The sequence below is a fragment of the Anastrepha ludens genome, chromosome 3 (genome assembly GCF_028408465.1).
Source record: "Anastrepha ludens isolate Willacy chromosome 3, idAnaLude1.1, whole genome shotgun sequence".
Lineage (NCBI taxonomy): Eukaryota > Metazoa > Arthropoda > Insecta > Diptera > Tephritidae > Anastrepha > Anastrepha ludens.
In genome coordinates this window covers 63911927-63936701 of record NC_071499.1, presented here as the reverse complement: position 1 = coordinate 63936701, position 24775 = coordinate 63911927, and the positions used below count along the sequence as shown (strand labels likewise).

The window sequence follows — 24775 nt, the reverse complement described above, 5'->3', positions numbered from 1 at the left end:
TTAAGTATAAATTTTACAAATGACATTATTGTTAATATATTTATACGAGCACCTATTGTTTGCAACATAACTGTAGAAATATATACGTACATACATACATATGTATGCGTATCGATATCACAATAATAGCTTATTTTTAGTAATGACCCATTATACAGGTTAAATTATTTCAAGTCCTTCAAAATTTAAGTCAATGTTACCAAAATTTCCCCCCATCATACGATCTTCTAAAAAATAGTGGCCAAATTGCAGTGCGTGTTGAAGGGTTTGATTTGTTAAAGACTGCAATAAAGTTTCACTAATCAACAAATTACTAAAAGTGAAAGATTTGAGATTGGCACCGGTTCTTTTGCCTTCTCCCAAAAACTCTCGCTGAGAGAAACTTTAAAACGTCTATATTATAGTAACGCTTTCCTGGTCGAGAACCATTTAAGTGATAAAAAAAACGAAATTGCTGACTATCATAAAGCTTTCTCCTTCGAAAACTCACTTCTTTTAAAAGATTGGTGATTGGGAATCAAAGCGTGATGAAAGGGTTCGAAATGTTCTAACCCTGATGCGTTAATCATACAGGTTGGTGGAAATTCTTCTCTCCATTTGCTGTATGTGTTGTATTAAAGTGCCGCTATTTCATAAATTGTGTCATTTTAATGATCATTTTATCGTTTATGAAAAGGAGCCGTGCAAGTAAATTGCAATGCATTTTAACCTTAGTAAGTTTAAGTATTTTTTTTTTCACTTTTAGAGAATGCGTCAATTGTGCTAATCATAGAAAATTATGAAATCACATGGCACCCAATTAATAAGCTTCTTTTATTTTAGGCTGGCAAATACTTTATATGTTATGGCCAAAAATGTTCAAAGTTACAGAAGTATTTTAGCTATGGGTCCGAAAAGGGTTAAAACAAGGTGATTTTTTTTTTTCTTATAGTTCGTGAGGCCGTTTGAAGTCAATGATCTATCCATATAAGACAGCAACTTTTACGAATTCGGAAACCGAATAGAAAAAATAAAACAAAGTTGGTACTTTAGGATAATGTACAATAAGAGCCGCTTTCGTGGATGACGTAGGCGCAAACTCATTTCCCGTAATTAAAATCATGAAACTAACTACTAATGTGTTTTAATTGTTTTTTTTTTAATCATCTTGAGTTCCAGGGTTAATTCAAAGGATAAAAGTAAACTTCGTCTAACAGCTTTTGAATGTACATACATACATATGAACAAGTGCACGTACACACATTTGTATATGAATATAAATATGTACATATGTATGTATTTGCACATGCGTATGTATGTAGGTGTTTCACATTAATAGCTTCGTTCTTGGAATGCTGGCTCATTATTTATGCCATATTCGCATATTTTGCAAACAAAAATTAAAATACATATGTACATACATCTGAGGGCTCTGAACTTATTTATTTTCTTATTCCATTGGTCGACTCTTACAGAAAACATCTGCGATTTAAGTGAACATTTTCAGCTTCTTCATTATAAATATTTATTTCTATTTTACTTATCAGTATTACATTAAACGCCTTTACTCGTATAAAGCGAAATCGAATTAAGTCGAAGAAAAAATTAATGTAAAAAACAAAACAGTATTCGATATACTTACATACATATATAAGTAAGTAAATATTATACATATGTATCTATGTACATACACACATACGCTGCTATGTGCTTGAATAGGCCGTGACCTGCTGTTTTATTTTTAGACTCGCTTATAAATCGTGCATAGCAGTGGATAGTATATTTAGAAACAGAAACAAGTAATTAAAACAACAAAAAACACTACCGCTGTCGTAAATACATACACGCGATTACATATGCAACTCTGTATAGCACATATTTACTAGGTACGCAGGTATATACACATTTATATATACATATATACATACACACAATATGCTAGGTAAAGCGAATATGGTACTCCGAGTGTGGCTGGCGAGAATAAACGGAAGAGCACAGAGAGTAACTGAGTACAGTAGGAAAATTCAAAACCCACATTCAATTGCGATACAAACTGGGTGAAAGAGCAGATAAGAATTGGGTGGCGTACCAACTTTTAACATCGAACCGATATAACGACGAAATAACAGAATGACAAAATAGATGAGTGAAATAACAGAAAAGATACAAGTGCAAGTGGAGAATGTTGTAGTGTGCGTTTTAATGGGGAGTGGATATTTCAGTGTTAGTGTGCTTTGTTAGCTTGAGGGTATCATCTAAGTTATTTGTAAAATAAAAACAAAGCACAAGAGACGAAAATAGAAACCAAAACACAATATGAAAAACGCTAGGAAATGAGAATACAAATAAGTTGGTTTGCGTATTTATTTATGTAGTACATAGGTATATGTACAGTTGCGGACATAAAAATCGGCACAGGGATTAAGTTTGTTTTTAAAAATTATAGAATCTATCAGGTACAGGGCCTTCTAAGTTAGAGTTTTTTCTTAATTCAAATGAAACACATAACTTCATTATCTGTGTATTTACATACTTGTTTATTTTTTAATTTCGACTATTACTTTTTTTATACAAATATGAAGGCGGCTGCCGTAACCGAATAGGACGGTGCCTGATTACCAGTAATGATAAAGCTCCGAGAATATTTCTGCCATGAAAAAGCTATACATAAAAAACTATCTACCATTCGGAGTCGGTTTAAACTGTAGGTACATTCAATTGTGGAAAAGCATCAAGACCCACACCACGAATAGAAGAGAAGATCGACCAAATACCCAAGCAATGGATATAAACGCCAATTATATTACAGACCATAATAATCGAAGTTTCAAACTTTGTACAAAATTTAAAAAATTCGACAAATTTTCATCAACATTTCAAAAATTCTAAACAGAATTAAAAAAAATGTCGTGCATTCGTTATATGGAGGAAATGCGCAACACCTTCGAGGGGCGCAACACCTTTATCAAAAACCAGCGAGAATTCTGAGCTACTTCAAAATTGCACTTTATGATATTAAAATTGAATGGGGGCGCATCATTTTTTTTTAATCTAATAAAAAAATTTGAAGTTTTGATAAAAAATTTTCGAAACTTTATAATCCTTGTACAAAGTTTGTAACTTGGTTTGTTGTGGTCTTGGTCATGAAATATAATTTTATAAAAAGAAGTACTTAAAATTAAAAAATGGAATAGTGTAGTGTATGCGAAGTGTGTTAAAAAACTTAGGTGAATTTTCAAATTTCGCAAGCTACGTACATTTAACTTTCGATTATTATTATTATTTTTTTATGTTCGTACACTCGTCTCGAAAATATGTTCACGGTTTTAGCAATATAGCTTGTTTAGTTTGTTTGTGAGCAGCATAAATAAGACAAGTGTTTTGCGTGTTCGTTATAGTGAATCGCCAAATCACAATTGGAGAAGTTGCTGAGGATGTCGGCATATCGATTGGCTCAGACCACGTATGGCCGGAATATGAAGATATCCAGCGTGAAACTAACCAACACACTTCAGCCTACTGATCTAACACCCCTTTCCGTATGATGCCACCCTGTCCTGTCAGTAGTAGCCCGCAAAATGCACTTGAATAATTTTTTCGCTCTGAACTACCAGAAGTTCAACATTGATAGAATAATAGCCTATATTTGCTTTAACAAATATCAAAATGCAAAACGTTTAAGGGATTATATACCTTGTGAGCCCGAAAAAATAGACGATTGTCAAAATTTTTTTTTAAATATGTTTTAGAATTTTTATTCAAATGAGGCATATATCATACTGAAGGGTAACTCTCGAAGAATACGTTTTGGTGTTTTTATTAAAAAAAATGTTATTATTTATTGTTGATACCGCCCCTCCCCCGAAACGCCGTTTTTTAGAAGAGGCTTGCGGTGATCACAGTAGCACATGAGCAGCTCAACTGAAATCAAAAAATTTAAATGATTATTGTAGGAAAATGTGGTTTAGTGAATCTGAACGGTTTATTTACCCAAAAAAATTTTTCTCGATATGAAAACCGCTTTGCACCAAAAAAACGATTGAGGGGTTGAAAAATTAAAAAAACAAGTAATTCCAGCAAACTATGCAGATATTTATAAAAAGTGAACCGTTCAGATTCACGAGGTTGTAACTTCGAATAATTAAAAAAAAAGTTTATGCAAATCGGCAAAACAGTTTTTGATAAATAATGATCACCGCGACGGTAATTTTCAAAATACACGACTTCGAGATAATATACCATAAACAATTTTTCGCTTTTTTAGTCCAACACAAGGTATATAACCCCTTAATAAACAACTTTAAAGTCTACGCCGATTATCCACTCCGTAATGGTAGTGCAGAGTGCCACTCACAAGCAAATAAACTGAACTGCCCAATAAATAATTTAATATTCTACAAATTCTCCAGGAATACTTGTAGTACTTGAGCAGGCTGAAATACGGAATGTGTAGCGAATGCGGACTTGTAGGCATCATTGGAAACACCACCGTTGAATCTACGTCTCCTCAAAATATCACAAGCATCTGAAGTTGAAATTAGCCCCACACTGCCATGGCAGCCGTCATCATCAAGGCAACCACTTTTTAATGATTTCCAAATTCTAATTTGTATATATGTATGCATAAATATTATATTTACATAGATTATTATCCTCCACACGTGCCTACTAAATGCGTTGTTGGTCACACTTTTACTTTTACTTGTTAGAACAATAGATTTTAAAATCTACATGCACACCTCTACATAAATACTTTGTATTTAGGTAAAAAAAAGTCTCTAGCATTACCTTGTCCTGCCTTAATTCACTTAACCTTGCCACGTTGTATTGGTTTTCTTTCCCATTTCACTTATGTATGCATATATTATATATGTACATAGGTATGTATGCGCTGCATGCTAGTTCTTCTAATGTTTCAGCTACTTCCTCCAGCTGTTAGCTATCCTTCTTTCACTCCTTCTTTTCTAAAAACCAACACGGAGCTACTGCAAACAGTGGAACCTTCAATGTGAAGGCAATGCTTACGAATACATATCTATGTACGTATGTATGTGTATAGAGAAACCGCACCTAGGCAGGTGTGTAGTTAATACACGTACATACACTCATACAGGTTGTGTGCCTATGAAATGTTCATTGGAAAGAGGCGCCACACACACATCCATACATATGAAAGTTAGCCGGCAAGAAGAAAGCGACTTACCGTTCTTTTTCCCCATTTCTTGTTTCGTAAAGTTGCAGAATATTTATTTCATGATAAACTGCTGTGAAGGCAAGTAATTTCTAAAAATAACTAAAATCAATAAACGTAGGTTTCCTTCAGTATTCTGCTGATTCCTTTTCAGCTTTTTATACAACAAAATTGCTTCTCTCTTTATGTGCCTTTTGGATGCGTGTGCATGTATATTCGTTTATTATGCATGTATTCAGATATATATACATATATGTATATGTGTGTACATACATACATATATAAATAGTTTAAATACTCGCGTAATTGTAAGTATTGTAGAAGGATTTATGACGATTGGAGTGTTTACTGGATAACTGAAGGGTTTAACCGAATCCAAAGTCTTTACATACATTCACAGTTACATGCAAAATAAATACCACACATATATGTACATATGTATGCTTGGAAATGTGTACATAAAAGAGCGAAAAGCTGCTAGTTTATGAATGTCAAGGCAGATGCTCCGAAAATCACAAAAGCATAAATACATTCTGTCAAAAAAGTTTCGGTACTGATTGCCCGGTGACATGTTAGAATGAAAATTTTAGTTCACACATTCATAAGCTTTTCAATAGGATGTGCTACTTTCGTGCAAATATATAGGGTTGGCCAATAGGTGCGCTTCAACTTTTTTCCGATAGGGAGGGCGAACGACGCAATATTTTTTATTTTTCGCTTGTCATTTGTAAACTTCATTAGTATACATTTCATCATGGAACGCTACACACTTGAGCAACGATTGCAAATCGTGCAAATTTTTTATGAAAATAATCGTTCTGTTGCTGCTACTTTAAGAGCATTACGGCCATTTTACGGTCCATTTAACAAGCCGTCCCGTTTTGGGGTTATGTGAAGTCATTGGTCTACAGTAACAAGCCGGCGACGATTTGTGAGCTCAGAGCCAATATTGAACGCGAAATTGCTGGAATTTCGGCCGATTTATGCAAAAGAGTGGTCGAAAATTGGGTTCAACGATTGGACTTCGTAAAACGTGCACGCGGTGGTCATGCAAAAGAAATCGAATTTCATACTTAAATGTATATGTTCAAACTCGATAATAAAAAAAAAAATTAGTTAAAAAAGTCAAACCGTTTGTGTTTTATTCAAAAAAGTTCAAAAGTTGAAGCGCTCTTACTGAAAAATCCTATATATAGGTAATTTCGTATATAAAGGATTTTCCAATAACAGGTGCTCTTTTGAATATCCCACTATTTCGGTAGATGTCACTTTTGAAGCTGTCATTTTTTGATATTTGACAAGTAGAAACTACGCCATTAATAAAAATGGAACACGCTTAAACAACGCATGGAAAATATTAAAATTCACTATACAAATTGTGAAAATTTGGCAGAGACGGTTCGTAAAACTCGCACATGTTTGGGTCATCGTGAAGCACCTTGTCGGACCGCAATACAGAATTTGGTGAAAAAATTCGAGCTGTTGGGACAAGTTATGGATGTGAAGAATAAAACCCGTGCACGTCGCTCAAGAACAGCCGAAAATATTGCTGTTGTAGCCGAAAGTGTTGAAGAAAACCCAGGTGTGTCCATTCCTCGTCGTTCTTTGGAATTGGGCATTCCACAAACGTTATTACACCATATTTTGCATGAAGATTTGGGTTTTAAGGCTTATAAAGTTCAGTTAACCTAAGAACTCAAGCCGGCCGATCATGAACAACGTCGTGCCTTTACTGATTGGGTCGTTAATATGCATGAAAATGATCCAGAATTCCATCGAAAAATCATCTTAAGTGATGAGGTCCATTTCCACCTCGGTGGCTTCGTCAACACGCAAACTTGTCGAATCTGGGGCTCAGAAAATCCAAGTGTTATTGTTGAAAAGCCTCTCTATCTTCACCGTGTGACTGTTTGGTGCGGTTTATGGTCCGGCGAAGTCATTGGACCTTATTTTTTCGAAAATGAAGCTGGAGCAACAGTTACAGTAAATGGATTACGCTGTAGAGAGATGATTAACGATTTTTTATGGCCAGAATTGGATGGTATTGATCTGGACAAATTCAACAAGATGGCCACACAAGCAACGAAACCATTGATCTTTTATCAATATAACACCTCTTATGGGAAACCCCTGTATAATTGGCGCTACCACCCTTTATTGGGTTTTTGGCAGAGCTCCCCTTCCTATGTGTGGGGCGCGTCTTGATGTTGTACCACAAATTGAGTGACCTACAGCTTTAAGCCAACTCCGAAAGGCAGATGGTTTTTTATGAGGAGCTTTTTGATGGCAGAAATACACTCGGAGGTTTGCCATTGACTGCCGAAGAGCGACCGCTATTAGAAAAACTTGTTGTACCATTTGATGTTTCATGCCCGGAGACTTGAGCCTGGGAACCTCCGAATGGTAGTCACGCACCAACCCATTCAGCTACGGTGCCTTAAAGCCAAATAAGCCAGTCCTAATAGCTCGAATTAGAAGTTGAGAGTCACTTTTGAATTATGTTTCCGACTCTTATTAGCAAATTATGTAAATGAAAGTTTATCTTAAAAGCAGCGCCTAGCAAAATTTTATTATCGACCTTCAACATATTTCTTTCTAACTTTACACAACCATTCCATCGCTGCTCCCACGCTTAGAAAAACCCTTCGCAATTCTCGGCAATTAACCCGTTAGGTACTGTTAGAATTAGTTACAGTTTCCTTAACCTACTGTATGGCACCATGATGAGTTTCCTTGAGATGAGACTTCATTTTGGACAAAAAAACCAGTCACAGTGTGCGATATCGGGGCTATAGGATAGAGTTTCGGCACTTATCTCCCCAATGTCAATTTTGAATTCATGTTTTAACTTTGGAATCGGCTCTCTGGATGATTGGTGTAGCATTTACCAAGTTTACCGCTTTTAAACACCTAACCATAAACGATCTGACACATAACAAATGTTATTTTACCTGTCAAAGTGAAAAGCCGTCGATAATGCGAAGTTCAAACACTAAATGAACCTCCCTGTACAATGCTAAGTGGTTGGACAATGAATAGCAAATACTGGTTATTGCCTTTTGCCATAAAATTCAATTTGGAATAGAATAGTAGTAGAATATACTTCAAACAGTCCAAGTCCATCCGCGACTAAACTTGTGCGCTTTTCGGGCAATCCATCCAAATTTTCCAATACATTTTCTTATTTTAACGTTTCGCCGCATTATCCAGCTCGACCAAACACCCAAAAAGAGGGTAAGCGCCAATTATACATTTATATATATCCAGCTCACAACTGATGTTGACTGAAACTCCAATTTGAATGTAACAAACAATTATATTAAGGCGATCCACTCCGATAACAACTCAGAAAAAGGCTATTTTTAAGTAAAACAAGGAAGTAGAAAGTTGTGGTAGCACTCAGGCCGGCTGTTTTAAAATTTCTCTCATCAGATAAAACAAAATCATTTATTCTTTATTTTCTGCTTTTGCCTCTTCAAATGATTAAGACTTTTAATAACACGCTTGACAGTTGCAGATCCGACTCTTAACCGGCTTCCATTCTTAATTTTGGCCTGAGAGGAATAAGTTGCAAGCATGATTGCCCTCTTATCTGTAGCTGATACGGCCTGGTGAGTGCACCCTTTTCATATTATTGCATATTATTTATCATCTTTTAAAAACATGGTTATAACATTTTGACTTCTTGCAGTTTTCCCAGCAATTTTTTAATCAATGCTATATTTTTTATTTAAATTAAAATTCCATATTTTTGTTCCGGATAAGAACCTGTTTATAGCTTCTTTTCTCTAAGAAATTGATTTAAAATATACTTTGAGCGGCAGGCTAACCACCTACCCTATCAGAAATCATAATAGATTAAGGGGTTAGGGGTAGTCAGAGGCCCGAAAAAATGATGATTTTCACGAATTTTTTTTTGCTACTTAATTAATTTATTTAACAAAAATAAAAACATAGCATAAAAACATCATGTTTTAACTTGACTTCACCAAAATTTCAAAAAAAAAAATTAATAATTGCAAAAGTTATCGCTGTTTGTGTGAAGCCCGTTTCTCCAGAAGTCCCTTGCGGTGAACAACACAAGTCCTTGCAGATTCATCTAAAACCAATCGGATGAGAAAAATTATTTTTATTGATAGATTATCTCGAGCCGGATCGAAGCTTTTTTTTTTTTTCAAAATGAACAAAATGGCGGCCTCAGGAAATATTTTTCAGATTTTCGGGAAAAAACCAACAGTTAATTGTTAAAAAAAAATCGAAATTTTTGAAAAAAAAAAAAATCCTTCGATCAGGCACAAGTTTTTTATGTTTTTCAAAAGCTGTATAAATTTTATTGAAATCTACGTAGCGGTTTTTAAGTTACAGTGTTCACCAGTTTGAAAAACATAGTTTTGAGAAAAACGCATTTAAAGTTTTGCTATCGGCTCCGGAGCGGCCGAGCGCCCTTTGTTAATTGTTGAATAACTTGAAAAGTATTTGTTGGATTCACTTCAAATTTTTACACAATATTTTTAAAACATTATACTTTAAGAAAATGCAAAAAAAAAAATCGATTTTTTGAAAATTCTGACTACCCCTAACCCCTTAATGAAGCCAACGCCAGACTGTGCCTTGTCGAGGCCCTGTGCTACCGAGAGGAGTGAACAAGGAACAAAAAAAAAATACATTGAGCCAAAAGCTCAAGCTTTTCCATGGCAGAAATATACTTGGAGGCTTGCCATTGCTTGCGGAGGAGCGAAAAAACCTTTTCTATCATTTCCGCCAAAATAAAGTGAAATAACTTTGAGAACTTTTACCTTTACAAAGTAATTGAAATCCACTACAAAAATGGTGGATTTGTGAAAATTATTTTTTCAAAAATTATGGATTTTTTCGGTCGTTTTAATCGTTCAACAGAGTCTGGAATAGTAAAGAAAAACTTTAGTCAACTGGCTAGATAAATCAGCTTTAAGAGAAAACATTGTAGAAAACGCAGGTAAAAATGCGCTTGCTATTAGTGAAGATACACGTACGTATGTCAGCAATGTTTTTGGGCCAATTGCTGTTGGGATGGACAGTGGCAATATGTGGTTTCCAGTAGATTGCGATATGCCACGAGGACAATGAAGCAATCAATTTATTGCAAACGAGCTTCTAGGGAAGAACAATTTTATTTGGCTACCAAGAGCCCCTGATTTAGCGCTTACGGGTGTACTTTCCGTGGGGTCAATAAAGTCCGAGCCTGGTCAATAACGATAGAGTTTAACAAGGAACAATTGGAGTTTTGAAAAACAACATTATTACCGTGAAAGGATATCGATTATGCCCAAATGTTGTTAAAACTGCGCAAAAAGAGTCCACATGTTTAGGCGTGCAGTAAATGTACATTTGGAAAATAAAATTTCATATCATACAGACATAAACCGAAGGGGCCCAATATATATTAGGGCGGGTTCAAATTTTTCTCTACTTTGTTTCGGCGACAGAAGTATTCTCCTGACAATTTTGAGCAAAAGAGTCCACGGATGTAAATCTCTAGAATGGATTTCGAACCTCCTTATTTTAAATTTTAATTATTAATCCCTAATTAATTATTTTTTGTTATATTTTTTTAGAAGAAAATGTATGTATGAGATTTCTGGATACGTGAAACCCATTTTTGATAGTTAATTTGTTTAAACCACTCCCCTAGAGGGCACAACAATAATTACAACCTACAGTTTGTCTCAATTAAGGGCCCTGGCCCACTTGTTTTTAATTTACATATACGAATGATAACGAATTAGCAGCTCATCATAAAATAAATAAAAAAAAACCGATGTAACCATGATGAAAATAATTCGAAAGGTGTGGCCAACATCAGACCGTTAACCGGCTCTTAGCGAATATGAAGGAATCAGCTGACATAACAGGGGGTGTGACAGCGGTTTGTTTACAACAAAACACAAAAATATTGTGTGGGTGATATAAGAAAATTGTTCATGTTACTTCATTGTCGTCTGAACAACGACTGATTTTGGACGAGCATAAGAATACAGTGAGCCAAAAAAGTTTAAGTACACCTGAAATTTTAGAAAATTATCAATAAAAACTCCATCTTACAATCTAAAAATAAAATTTATTCTTCGAAATAGATATATTTAAAGGTTAAAGAACACAAAATAAGCCTTTTCATGGGTTACGAACTTAAAACATAGAAATAGCTATACAAAAATGAAAAAAAAAAGTCCTGAGCGCACGTCCAATAAGTTTTCGTACACTTAACCGAAAATATTAAAAACATTTGAAAATTCTTGTAGGTCAAGTGTTATTAGTATTTCGTTGGCCCTCCCCCGGCATCGATAACTGCTTGTAAGCGCCGCCGCAAGCTCTTTACTAAGTTTCCGGTATCTTTTGGGTAATTTTCATCCACTCAGTCGATAAAGCCTTCTTTAGGGATTCCTTCGAAGTAATTTTGTGTTTACGTATTCGTTTTTCGAGCAGATCCCAGATGTGCTCGATAGGATTTAGATCCGGGGACTGCGGTGGTGTATGTAGTTGCTTGCAGTTATATAGAAGCCACTCTCTGACCAAATATGACGTGTGTATCGGGTCATTGTCTTGTTGAAACAAGAACCCATTTTTTTCAAACCCCAATTGTGTCGCACTCGTCTCAAGATTTTCTCTCAGGATTTTTAGGTAGAGGTGCTTATCCATTACATTGTCAACAAACACAAGCTTTCCAACACCAGCTTCTGCCATATAGCCCCAAACCATAATATTACCGCCACCGTGTTTCATTGTGGGTACCAAATTTTTCACTTTCATCTACTCATTTGGTTTTTTCCAAACTTTTACGGCTCCATCTGGACCAAACAAATTATATTTAGACTCATCACTAAAAATTACGTTGCTCCAAAATGATTCGGGTTTGTTCAAATAGTCTTTAGCGAAGGTAATCCTCTTTTTTTTATTTACTTTAGATATAAAAGCCTTTTTACGCGGTGTTCGACCATTGTACCCAGCCTTATGGAGTACATTTCAAACAGTTTGTGGGTGGACGCTTATTCCAACGCTTTGCTGTACCTCTTCCTGTATTTTCACAGCAGATTTTCTGGGATTAGACCTTATTGAATCTAAGATTCGGCGCTCGTCTCTCAGTGAGAGTTTTTTTGGCCGGCCGGATCGCGGCTTTGGCCGAATATTTCCAGAGTTTATATAAGAATTAATTACTCCTTGCACGCTGGAATGTGATTTACCGATAATTTTGCCGATTTCACGCAAAGATTTTTTTTCTAAATATAATTTTATAATCACTTTACGCAAATCGTATACGTTAACTGTCACCATAAACACAAAACTATTAAAAGTTATACATACCATTTGCATCAAAATACTATCAACTATGATCATTTGAGCGATAATAAGAAATAACGGAGAAAAACCGTAAGTTTTGGAAAAAGAAACAACGAAAAAATAACAACGTACGTAAACTTTTTTTGGCTGTTTTAGCTCTCTCTCTCTCCTTTACGACAATTATTCTTCAACTCACAACAGCGAGAGAGGTGAAAGGAGTGAAACTAAGTTAACAATATTCTCTTTTTACACTACATGCCAAAAGTTTATGTTTATATTTAAAAATAAAAATTATTTTATTGTAGTAAATTTTTGAACAAAACTTAAGTGTACTTAAACTTTTTTGACTCACTGTACGTGTGAAATGAGCAGCAGAATTTTGCTGCCGAATTCCCTATGATGTGGCACCGACCTAATATTAAAAATACATATCGGAGAGAAACATGTTGTTAAGGTGCATATAGTAAAATTTTACGAGAAGCATCTGTACTTTGTACAAAGATTTTATCTGAGGGGATACCTAGTGAAATTTTAGGGCAAATACAATAATTTTCTAGAACATTTTAATCCCCTAGCAACCGTCAAAATGACATTTTTGCGGACTTTCTAAAAAAAAGGGGCCAAAACAACCCTTTCGTGAAAGAGCTAATGGGCTAAAATGTTCTACAAAGTTATTGCTGGTAAAATTTTACTATACACACTTTACCAACATGTTTTTCTCCGACATATGTATGTAGGAAATGACGGACACGACGAACAGACATAATAGGAGACAGAGCGCACAGTGTATGACCGGACTAATACGGACAACAATGTAACGCAACAAAAAGACCGAGATTACCATACCCCGAACATACCCAACGAAGACGTTGACGATACGAACGACTGGACAGATAAAACATTGTGAACTAAAGCGCCATCAAGCGAGGAACGCACAGGAACAAATTGTCTAAGTTGAAGTAATAAAGAAATTGTCTAAATTAAAGTAAGAACAAATTGTTTAACTCTAAATCCTACATGTATATTTTAACTCTTTTTTTTTATTTATTCTTACACTTAGAGAAAATATCGCAAATTTAAAATTGCCATAGCAAAGAAATTTACTATACGTGTTTAGGTCTTTCATCCTTCTCTTCTTCTTAATTGGCGCTATAACCGCTTACGCGATTTTGACCGAACTTAACAAAGCGCGCCAGTCGTTTCTTTCTCGTGCTAACCGGCGCCAGTTGGACACACCAAGTGAAGCCAAGTCCTTCTCCACCTGATCTTTCCAACGCAGAGGAGGCCGCCCTCTTCCTCTGCTACCACCAGCTGGTACCGCATCGAATACTTTCAAAGCCTAAGCGTTTGTATCCATTCGGACGACATGACCCAGCCAACGTAGCCGCTGGATCTTTATTCGCTGCGCTATGTCTATGTCGTCGTAAAGCTCATACAGCTCATCGTTCCATCGTCTGCGATATTCGCTGTTGCCAACGTGCAAAGGTCCAAAAATCTTACGCAGAATCTTTCTCTCGAACACTCCAAGCGTCGCTTCATCGGATGTTGTCATCGTCCAAGCTTCTGCGCCATACGTTAGGACGGGCATGATGAGAGTCTTGTAGAGTGTTAGTTTTGTTCGTCGAGAGAGGACTTTACTACTCAATTGCCTACTTAGTCCAAAGTAGCACTTGTTGGCAAGAGAGATTCTACGTTGGATTTCAAGGCTGACATTGTTATCGGTGTTAATGCTGGTTCCTAAATAGACGAAGTCTTTTACAACCTCAAAATTATAACTGTCAACAGTGACGTGGGTGCCGATACGCGAGTGCGCCGACTGTTTGTTTGAAGACAGGAGGTACTTCGTTTTGTCCTCGTTCACCACCAGACCCATTCGCTTTGCCTCTTTATCCAGTTTGGAGAAGGCAGAACTAACAGCGCGGTTGTTAAGGCCGATGATGTCAATATCATCGGCATACGCCAGCAATTGTCTTTCATCCTGCTTTGGAATTATGCGCACCCACAAATGCTGTTGCACAATGTAATAAAATGTTTAATTTAAAAACACTATTTGGACCACCCTGTACTACAGAGCATATTAGAAATTTGTTATCATCACTTTTTGCCTACTAAGTGGGTAAAAGCAAGACATTTTGCTAAGTTTTGACTATTTATTTTATTTTCTTTTTTATAAAAATAAATGTAGGTCATACTACAACAAAAACCACATAACACACATTAACATCAACTTTGTACTCGGAATTATTAGGAAAATTTTGGGTATGCATTTTAATTTAATATTTAGTATAATATTGTTCAAGTTTAAAGTGGCTCAAAATTTGATTTGATTTTTTTTCCAACGAATGCTCGAATCTTTTTACATGGAAATTTTAATGTTAAATGTAGATGTCAACAGTCATTTGCTTACCATGATTTGTTATCCTATCCTCTGGACTAGTCATCGTGATGAGTCTATAAGAAAAAAAAACTGTTAAAAACAAATAATAGTAATAACCTAAATATTTATACACATAAATGCGCTAGTGGCTGCGCCATATGGCATTGATCGCCCATTTAATGCTCCCTATATTCTTTCTCGTAATCGACTGGACTAAGAGAACTAAATTAATACCATGACTAAGCTGATCTAGACAGGTTTCCTTAAGGCTGCTACAACAACAACGACAACCACCTTCAACATCCTATAAGAGTAAGCGTCTCTAATTCTTTTTCTTGGAATTTCAAAGCCTCATTGCCTCTGTTGATGTGACGTACAGAAGTTTTATCTTTTGAAAAATTAATATACCATTTTCCTCTGTGTCGAAAGTTCTGGTTTTGAATAATATTGCTTGACATTTGTAAAAGTTACGCCGTCTGCAAGTGTTTGTATTACATTTTGCGTTGATAATGGATCCAATGGAGCGAAAACCTTGGAAATGTGGGAAAACTGTTTCGGCAATGATACTCCAAAGAAAACAGCCGTTTACGAGTGGCATGAGCGCTTCAGAAGAGATCGTCAGTCCATCGAGAATGACGAACATAGTGGCAGGACGCGAATTTATATCCAGTCAAGGACTGAATGACACCACCAAAGACCAAACATTCAACAAACGCATTATTAATGGAGACGAGATAAGGGGCAATAGGCCGACCGGTTCTAAATTATGCTACGCCTGTCTGGTCGCGTGGAACCAGTGATTCGCAGTGGACGAAGCTACAGACTTGCCAAAACACTGCCATAAGGACCGCGATAGGATGTGTTATGATGACCCCGATACAACACCTACACGACGAAGCAAATATGCTACCTGTAAAGGAGCATAAATAACTGCTACCGTAGGTCTCACCCATGCAGACACCTGCTTGAACCTGAGCCACCTCCCAGGCATGTCAGGAGGCACTTCTTCAATTACGCGGACGATATCCAGGACAAAACAGACCGACAGCTACTCGATCGGACGGTGTCCGGACAGACAATCAACGGCATTCATCGGGAGACCCTTACCGCCTTCTTAAGCTTCCGACCCCGGAATGCCGTCATCGGAGTCCAACCACCACCCATCGCAGACGAAGAGTCCCGCGTAATCTTGGCACAATTACGTTCTGGATACTGTAGCAGGTTAAACTCCTACTTATTCAGAATTGACCCCAACATACTAAATATATGTCCGGCATGCTAAGGCACCCCGCACAACACTAACCACCTTTTCACATGCCCAAACAAACCCACTCATCTAACACCCCTCTCCCTCTGTACCTAATCCGTGGAAACCGCTAGTTTCCTGGACCTACCGTTAGATGAGCTAGACGAAGACGACCGGTGATTACACTACACTGACAGGGCAAAGTTAATTCTGCAACAACAACAACAACGAGATAAGTGGTTTATGAGTGTACGACACGCAATCCAGACATCAGGCGAGTTAGTGGAGAGCTTCAAATGAGCCAACAACAAAAAACACACGTCGTTTTCAGTTAAAAAAAGAAATCGAAGCTCACAGTTTTTATGGATTAAAACGGCATTATACACCATGAATTTTCGCCAGACAGTCGGACAGTTAATAAGGGTATTAATTGGGCGTTATTAGACGTTTACGTGAAGCAATTCGCCAAAAAAAAAGGATTTGTGGGAAAACAACTAGTGAATTTTGCTCTATGATAACGCACCGTCGCACAGTGCCCTCATTATCCATGAATTTTCGACTAAAGTCGAAACGAATACCATCCAAAAGCCATCGAATCCACCTGATATGGTTCCAATATGGTGTGATTTCTTCTGTTTGGTTGAGTCAAAAAAAAACAGTACGGCGAACGCGTTTTAACAGCCGAATGGAAGTAATGCAAAAATCGGAAACGGCTCTGATTGCTATGCCGAAAATAGAGTTCCAGAAATGTTTCAAGAAATGGATCAAAAGCTGGCTTTAGTGTGATGCAGTTTATGGGGGTCCTTTGAAAACGATAATATCACTTTTGAGGAATAAACTTGTATTTTACATTTTTTGAATACATTTCGGGAACTTTCTGATAGAAAAGCTGTTTCTTGTTGTTGCTATTGCAGCAGTTTACTAAGGCCTGTAAAGGGCGCAGTGCAGTCATCGGTCATTGTCGTCCGTCTCATCTTATATTAGACACAGGAAACTGACTGTTTCGACAGGGTGGGTCCAGAGGGAGAAGTATGTTAGACGGATGGAGTTAAGTAAACGCGTAAATAAACAGATAGTTATAGATAGATTGATAGTTTAACGTGCTACAATATGCAGAACGGAGAGAGCTTCATGTGTCTTCATTACTGGGGAAAGGAGAGATATCAGGCTATCTGCCTACCTTTGGTTGACGGGTTCCCCAGGTTTCAATAGTGGATCTATTCTTCCTGATTTTCGCTTTTCAGTGGTTATAAGAGTTGCCATAGGCAAATTGATGATGTGCTACTTTATGAGATATGTTACACGCGTTGGACCTATGTTACCAACATGAACATGCTTCGTCCGCCAGGACTAATGGTATTATAACGTGATAACCACCTGAACTTCATCGCTGGTGAACCGTTTGGCAGGTTGCGCAGACTTCTGATAGCAGGGCACTTGGTTCTGTTCTTCGGAGGATACAGGCTTCGCAAATATCTTCTCGAGAGCGTAGACTTACAAAAAATTTGTATTCTCACCAATATATTATATTAAATTAAAATTTGTTTCTTACTTCTCATGAAAAATTTAACACAAAACACAGAACTCATTTCTGGAAGCAATAATGTTGTCGAAGATGGCACAGGTACAACTTAAGGGGTTACATGGGTTTCGTCGGGTAAAAAAAGGCCTATTTTCAATATTTTTTTTTTATGTAAAAAATTATTTATTTAATTCAAACTTTTTTCTGTCTTATAGATACATATTTAAAGAAAAATTTCTGAAATTTTCAAAAACCAAAAAATTTAAACTCCTCCATTGTGACGTCATTTCCGGTGACCCCGATGAAAAAAGAAAAATAAGTGTTTTAGTTAAGAACGAAGGAAAGAAAAAAAAGTAAAAATTGGAATTTTGACAGACATTTTTCCAAAAAAATGAGAATTTCGGTAAAATTTGCTTGACATTTTGTTTTTTTAAATTGTTGTAATTGAAAAAAAAAGTCCTTCGTCCAAGCACGAGTAAATTGTATCTCGAACACCTGTGTAAAATTGCATCAAGATCGGTTGAGTAGTTTTCGAGAACATTTGACAACCGACTTTGAAAACACAGTTCCGAGAAAAACGCGTTTAAAGTTTTGAATAACAGTAAAAGTGGCTTGGAGCGCAACCTTCCAAAGGCTGTATCTCCGAAACTATTATTCGGATCGACTTCAAAATATATTCTTGAGATGCTGTAGAAATTAATAGGCCAAAAAAAAATCGATTTTTTGAACTCACGAAACCCATGTAACCCCTTAATTTAACTGGTGTAACGCCCACTGATAATACTTTCACATGGGTTGATGATTTGTCGAAAGGCGGGTTAATAAAACCCAGATCCGCTTTTGTAAATGAATTATTGCTCCATTTTTTTTATTTAATGGGACCGAAATTTATTGCTGGCAAAACCTCAAAAGTTTTAACACACAACTTTTTTTTGAAGAGATCGAGGTATAGAATTTTTAACTGTATGTGTGTTTATCAATTGAACTTAAAGAGTTAAACAGTTATTTCTTGCAGAGAAATCCACTGGGGATGGAAAATTTTTGCATGCATACTCTCGTATTGAAAACCAGTTGGTTGGTTGGTCAGAGTGGTGATTCACCCAGAATCCAAGTAGCGCTTCCGCACCATTTTGTTGCCACATCTTCAACCTTATTAGGTTGTTGACATCTAATCCACAGTTGTTCGAGATCCTCGAACAGCGGTTTGCCTAGGATTAACATTCTGTCCTTCCATAGGACAGGGAATTCACAAAGGAAATGGAAGATTGTTTCCTTTTTCTCCGGCTGTTTAAAAATATGACAGTATGTGTTGTGAGGGATGCCCATTTTGGTTGTTCTCCGATAGACAAAAAGCCAGTTATGACTGCCGTTAGTTCCCACGACAGTCGGTTCTACGTTACCGGAACGACCCAGATTTATATCCGGCCAAGGACTTCACTTCAGCAGCATTCCCCGTATATATATGGGGAATGTTTATGCTGCTACAACAACAACAACTGCCGTTAGTCTCCAGGCGTCCCGTCGTTTCATGTTAAACAACGTTGACGATTGTTTGAGGTTGCAGGTGGGCCATAACGTTCTGCTGATTTTGCATTTGGTCTGGTCTCTCCATATACAATCCCCAATTCTGAGGTATTTTAGGGAAATTGTACTCTTGACTGCACCTAATGGTGTGAATCTGCTTTTTCGTTCCCTTCAATATTCCGATGTACCGGGACCCAGATTAAGGTAACATTATGGTTTTCACTCAAGGTGGAAAGGCTATTCCTACTTTTTTCCACCACCATAGAGGTTGTTGTAGCTAAATCCAGTGCCTGCACAGGCCTACTACGCATTCAACAGGCAAATGTCTCTTCTAAATTTATATTTATAGATTTGAGTTTCCCTATGGGGACGAATTACTGCTATAACACATTTGTAAATAAACTATCAATAAAAAATAACTTTCTCTAATTTCCTTGCTTAAAATAAGTCGATAAATTTGTGCAGAAACTTTTGAGGCATACTTGATCGGTTAATGACAAATTACAAAAGCAACGAGCTAATGACCGTTTCATGGCAGAAATACACTCGGAGGTTTGACATTGCCTGCCGAGGGGCGACCGCTATAAGAAAAATACTTTTTCTTAATTTTGGTATTTTACCGAGATTCGAACCTACGTCGTCTCTGTGAATTCCGGATGGTAGTCACGCACCAACATTCGTCTACGGCGGCCGCAAGAGGAAAGAAATAAATATAAACCTTTCTTGCTGGAATTTATATTTTTACCTTAGTTAATTTTTCAAACTTATAGTGTTAAAAATATAGTCGCAGTAACTCTTTCGGAACAGAGTGAACTTTACTTGTTCAGCAGTTTTGCTAGAAAATATTTTCTAGGCAAAAGTAATATTTAATTAATTGAACCTAGTAAATACATAAATTATTTAAATATAACAAATACTGAAGGGGTAAACTGCATACAAGTCTAGTAAGCATCTATTGCCAGCGGGTCCCATATATGTATGTATGTCTTATACTTGCCCTGACAACTATTAATTATTGCCCCTACGATTTCTTCTCTAAACACCACAACTTTTTTGTAAAAGTATATGATAGTTCATACTACAACCAAAACCATATGACGCAGTGTAGAAACTTTGTGCAAAACCAATTTTTACAACAACAAAAAATGAGTACGAAAAAATTTTTGTTAATTCCACCGCAACTTTCAACTTTTTAACCAGATTTAAAAAGATTTTTTTCAACTTATTTTAACCAGTACAAAAATTTTGTATACTTTTTAAATGTTCATTAAAAGATAGAAAAAACTTTGGAGTGCTAAATTAATTTTTTCCTATATTAAAAAAAAAAATCGCAAAGAGATGCAATTTTTAGACCTCATAAACCAGGCTCCCCCCTGAATTTCAGTACAGTAAAGTGAAAGTTTCGAGTAATGATTTGACTTTTAGCAATCGTTTTTATTGAAAGTGCTTGGGTTTATCTTCCATACCAAAAAATTCGATCCTGTATTTTGTCCTTATTTTTAAAATCAAAGTAAAATAAATATTTAAAAATTCAAAACCCAAGAATATATTAGATCTGCTGGCGCCAAAGCCATGTTCAGCACTATTTTGGTCCCTATTGATATCGGGTGGGCGGTGGTCACCTGCCATAGCGCCTGGGAAACCATCGATTAATTTAAAGAATGGTGGAAACAAACAGTTTTCGATAGGGTCGTATAACCAAATCTTTTGCCACCATATTCTATTCACAAGGTGAATCTTCTATTAAGAAGGTTTATTATTTTTGCAGATGGCGTCGTACGTCAATCAGATTTGACTACATAACTGTAGTATACAAAGAGACAAACAACGGAATGCGTAGAGGTCAAAATAAAGGTTTCCATCACTCAAAAGCATTTTTTTAATTAGAAACATTATTCAAAAGCAAAAAAAGGATAATTAATTTTGCGCCGCAGATGTATAAAATAAGTTAGTTTAAACAATTTATTCTATGCTTCAAATCTCTTAAAACTTTTTTTTTTCAAAATTATAAGCAAACATATAGAACTGCAAACAAAGCAGCAAACAACAACAAACAGCTCCTTTGCTGGAAGAACGTCATAACTAAAATAAAAATCTAGAAAAACGGGTTTTATGGTATTATTTTTTCCTAAGTAAAAGTGAAAACACATTTTCGTTTAATAGATACCGTCGTCAATTTTATATACAGCATAAAGGAAGAGCTGGCGATTCCCACGACAGTCGGTTCTACGTAACCGGAACGACCCGGATTTATATCCGGCCAAGGACTGTCACTTCAGCAGTATTCCTCGTATATGCACGGGGAATGTTTGTGCTGCTACAACAACAACAACAGCTGGCGATCATTTCTGCGTGCTTGTATTTTTTTCGGGTTATGACGTTCTTTTAGCAAACAAACCATATGTACATATTCGTACAAATGTATATTCATATACAATACATACTTACGTATGTATGTATATGTGTGTGTGTGCATACCTTGATAATTCACAAAATTCAATATTACATTATAAGTTCCTGACTCAATCTCGATTTTTTCGTGGCAGGATAATCTAAGAGGTTCTAATATAATTTCATTTCCATATTTTTCAAACTTTACGGGTTATTATGAGGGTAAGCTAATCGAAAATCTATGATTTAAGATCCGCGTTGCTTGTATTTCACTTTTTTATAAATAACATTGCCTTCGCGATCGGAACACTTTAATTTTCTATTGAGCTGCCCAATTTTTTAAAATTGCTCGCAAAATTTTAATTTGTTAAAAACATTTTCCCGACACAGATAAGCATTCAATATTTTTATTAAATTATTATTTTATAAAGCTTATAGTTTATATATAAATTCGAGAGATTTGTTTTGGTTTATCGCATGTAGGTATTTGCTTTTCACTTGATTGCGTGTTCCTCCTTTATAGTATAACACATTTTTAAGCTTTACTTATTCTTTTTGGCGTGTATGTCTGCATACATTTCCATTTTATAAAATGTATATACGTATATAACTATTTACGTAAATACATTTAATTTAGAGTACAATAACAATTTAACACAACACAACACACTTGTTACATAAACCAACCAACCGAGCGATCAATTGCAGAAAAGAATGGAGTTGAATAGCGCACTACAACTCTATGTATCCCAGAATGGCGCAGAGCTCGGAGAGCGCAAGAGTAATGTATCATTAACTATTGTGGCGGCAGAAAATTGTTGGTACAACGATATTATGTCAAATTCGGTTGAGACGGCAGTGGTTACGTACAGGAAGAAATTAATTTAGCTAGAACTGGAGTGATGTGGTTCCGAGCGCTTTAGTTGAGCTGCTATTAACCACGGAACACGTTAAATCAGAGCAAGCAATTTTATCTTCATTTGTAAGGACACTTGTTCGTGAACGTCTCTCTCTTGGTCTCTTGGACTTCTAGTTTCGCGGGTGTTGTTCCTTGTTTTAAGTTCATGCAATTGGAACTACGCAAAATATTTGACGAAACGCGGCATAAGTATTCGGTGTATTCAATTCACTAGCTAGCAAAATGAGCATAGTACACACACGCAATGAAAAATATTTAAATAAAAAGAAAACTATGAAGCAAATTGCAAATCACTCTCGGTCTATGATGATATTGATGATTAATGGTTTTTCTTCATTTTTTATACTTTTTAGAGAACGGCGAATTTTGTCTAACTCCAATTTGATAACTTGTAAAACACCTGCAACCTCACACATAAGTACACGTCTGACATCCACCTACTCTGCATAACTTTGCGCTCGGTTGTTCACTAGTTCGTCACGTTTTTAATTGGAAACGAAGCCTCGGGAATCTCGAAACCTAATTAAGCACCAATTGCAACATTAATTTTGTTGTTGTCGCACAGTAATCACAAAATTTCTTTTAATTTTCAAACGCATCTAAATTTTGTTTCGGAAAAACAGAAAAGTTTTAATTTCACGGTCAATGTTTTCACTTCCACATTTTAATCCAATCAGAACTTATTTACCAACTTTTGCTTTCGCCTTATGGAATTTTTTCACTTCGACTGATTTGATTTTCGATTTCAGCTATTCTCTTCTTCCTCTTTGTCATCTATCAAGTTAATTTTTGCCTTTATTTCATACATGCTCCTTCGCTATTGCCAGACCAATTTTTATTTTTCTCTCGTTTTTATTCTTATGCTGGTGCGTGCACCTATTTTTGTCTAAACGCAGCAGCACTCTTAAGAAAAAAGTTGTTTGTGCGTAACTGTTTCGTTATAAATAAAAGATATTTTATAATTATTTTATATTCAATACTAATACATAACATATATTGTATAGTATTCATAAAGTCTCGTATGGCATCATTTCAGCCCATAAAAAGTGTCCAAAGTGGTAAGGTTACATGAAGATATATCCTTTCTATTGGGAAATTTGAATACTTCAAAACCAATTGTTTTAAAATCGTAATAAATGAATTGAAATTTTTAGATATATTCAATTGCACCCTTTAAAATCCAATGGGTATAAACTAAGGAGTAAATATGAAATAAGTCTTGTACGAAAGGATAAAGATAGAATACGTGAACGTTAATTTGCACCAGTAAAAAGTCATGAAGAAGTACTGTATAAAAATAAATCTCTGAGCAAATAACGATATGTGAAATCAAATACCATGGCGGTATATGAAAGCGTTCAATCAGAGACGGTACTACCGGTGCGGTACAAAACTATACCGCAGACTGTACAGTTGATCACGCAGAGTTGCAATTTACAGCTAAAGCTCGACCACATAATTGATTTAAATTGAGGTGTGCATCTCGAAAATAATCAAACCCATACATATAAATTTATAGAGAATAATGTGTGTTCAAATTGGTGCAGAATGACGTTAATTCGGATGGCAACAGAATTTCCTGTTTTATCGCTCCTTACCAAGGATAATATATACCAGGTTTTGTTGCAAAGCATCGAAATGGTGCGCGAATGCATTGCATGGTTAGTCAATTGTGAAAAGTTGTGTGTTCTAAATTAAATTTAGCTATATTTGTGCTATTTAGCTATATTACAATATAATTTGAATTAAAGAAAAGAATCAATGACTGCGCAGTGAAACCCGCACGAAACACCAAAGTTCTTGGAAAGGTTTTTTTCTAATAGCGGTCGCCTCTCGCATGTGCCATAAAACTGTAGGTCCCTTCATTTGCGGAACAACTTCAAGACACAAAGCACAAATTGCGGTTGGAGCTTGAAAAAACACCCAACACACCAATTATACAATATATAAATAAATTGTCAAATTTTGTTATAATTACTCTAAACTGTCAAGCTATATTTATAGATTATTACATTTTACCGACTAAAAACAGAATACATTATTTTTACTGTTTTTGCTGCTACCTGCTTAATGTGACATGATTTTATGATATAGTTCAATAGACCGTTAAACTTTGTCTGTTGTAATAATTGGTCGAAGCAGCTAATCTTTATGGCTATACTGAGGATTATAAGGGCACATTTGATAATTGATTCAAGCAAATTCTTTATGCATATCACGTTGATTCAAATTAGTTTCCTTTCTTGGAAAAACACTTTTATTGACGAAAAACGACACCGTAAGCGGATTTGCGAGAGGAGTTACGAGGTAAG

The 24775-nt window shown here is 35.9% G+C and overlaps 1 protein-coding gene across 4 annotated transcripts in view; it reads right to left on the bottom strand.

Annotated features, from left to right (window-relative positions):
* Positions 1–23230, bottom strand: part of LOC128858099 (histone deacetylase 4) — a 66309-nt gene extending 43079 nt beyond the window's left edge. For 2 of the 4 annotated variants that reach the window (XM_054094075.1, XM_054094071.1), the window contains exons 1-2: positions 21632–23230; positions 14892–14935 (exon numbers count right to left, since the gene is read on the bottom strand). In XM_054094075.1, the coding sequence (XP_053950050.1) occupies positions 14892–14925 (34 nt within the window). In that variant the 5' untranslated portion in view covers positions 14926–14935; positions 21632–23230. The remainder of the gene's footprint in view (positions 1–14891; positions 14936–21631) is intronic. The other 2 variants (XM_054094069.1, XM_054094070.1) reach the window with 2 other exon arrangements.
* Positions 23231–24775: the final 1545 nt, after the last annotated feature.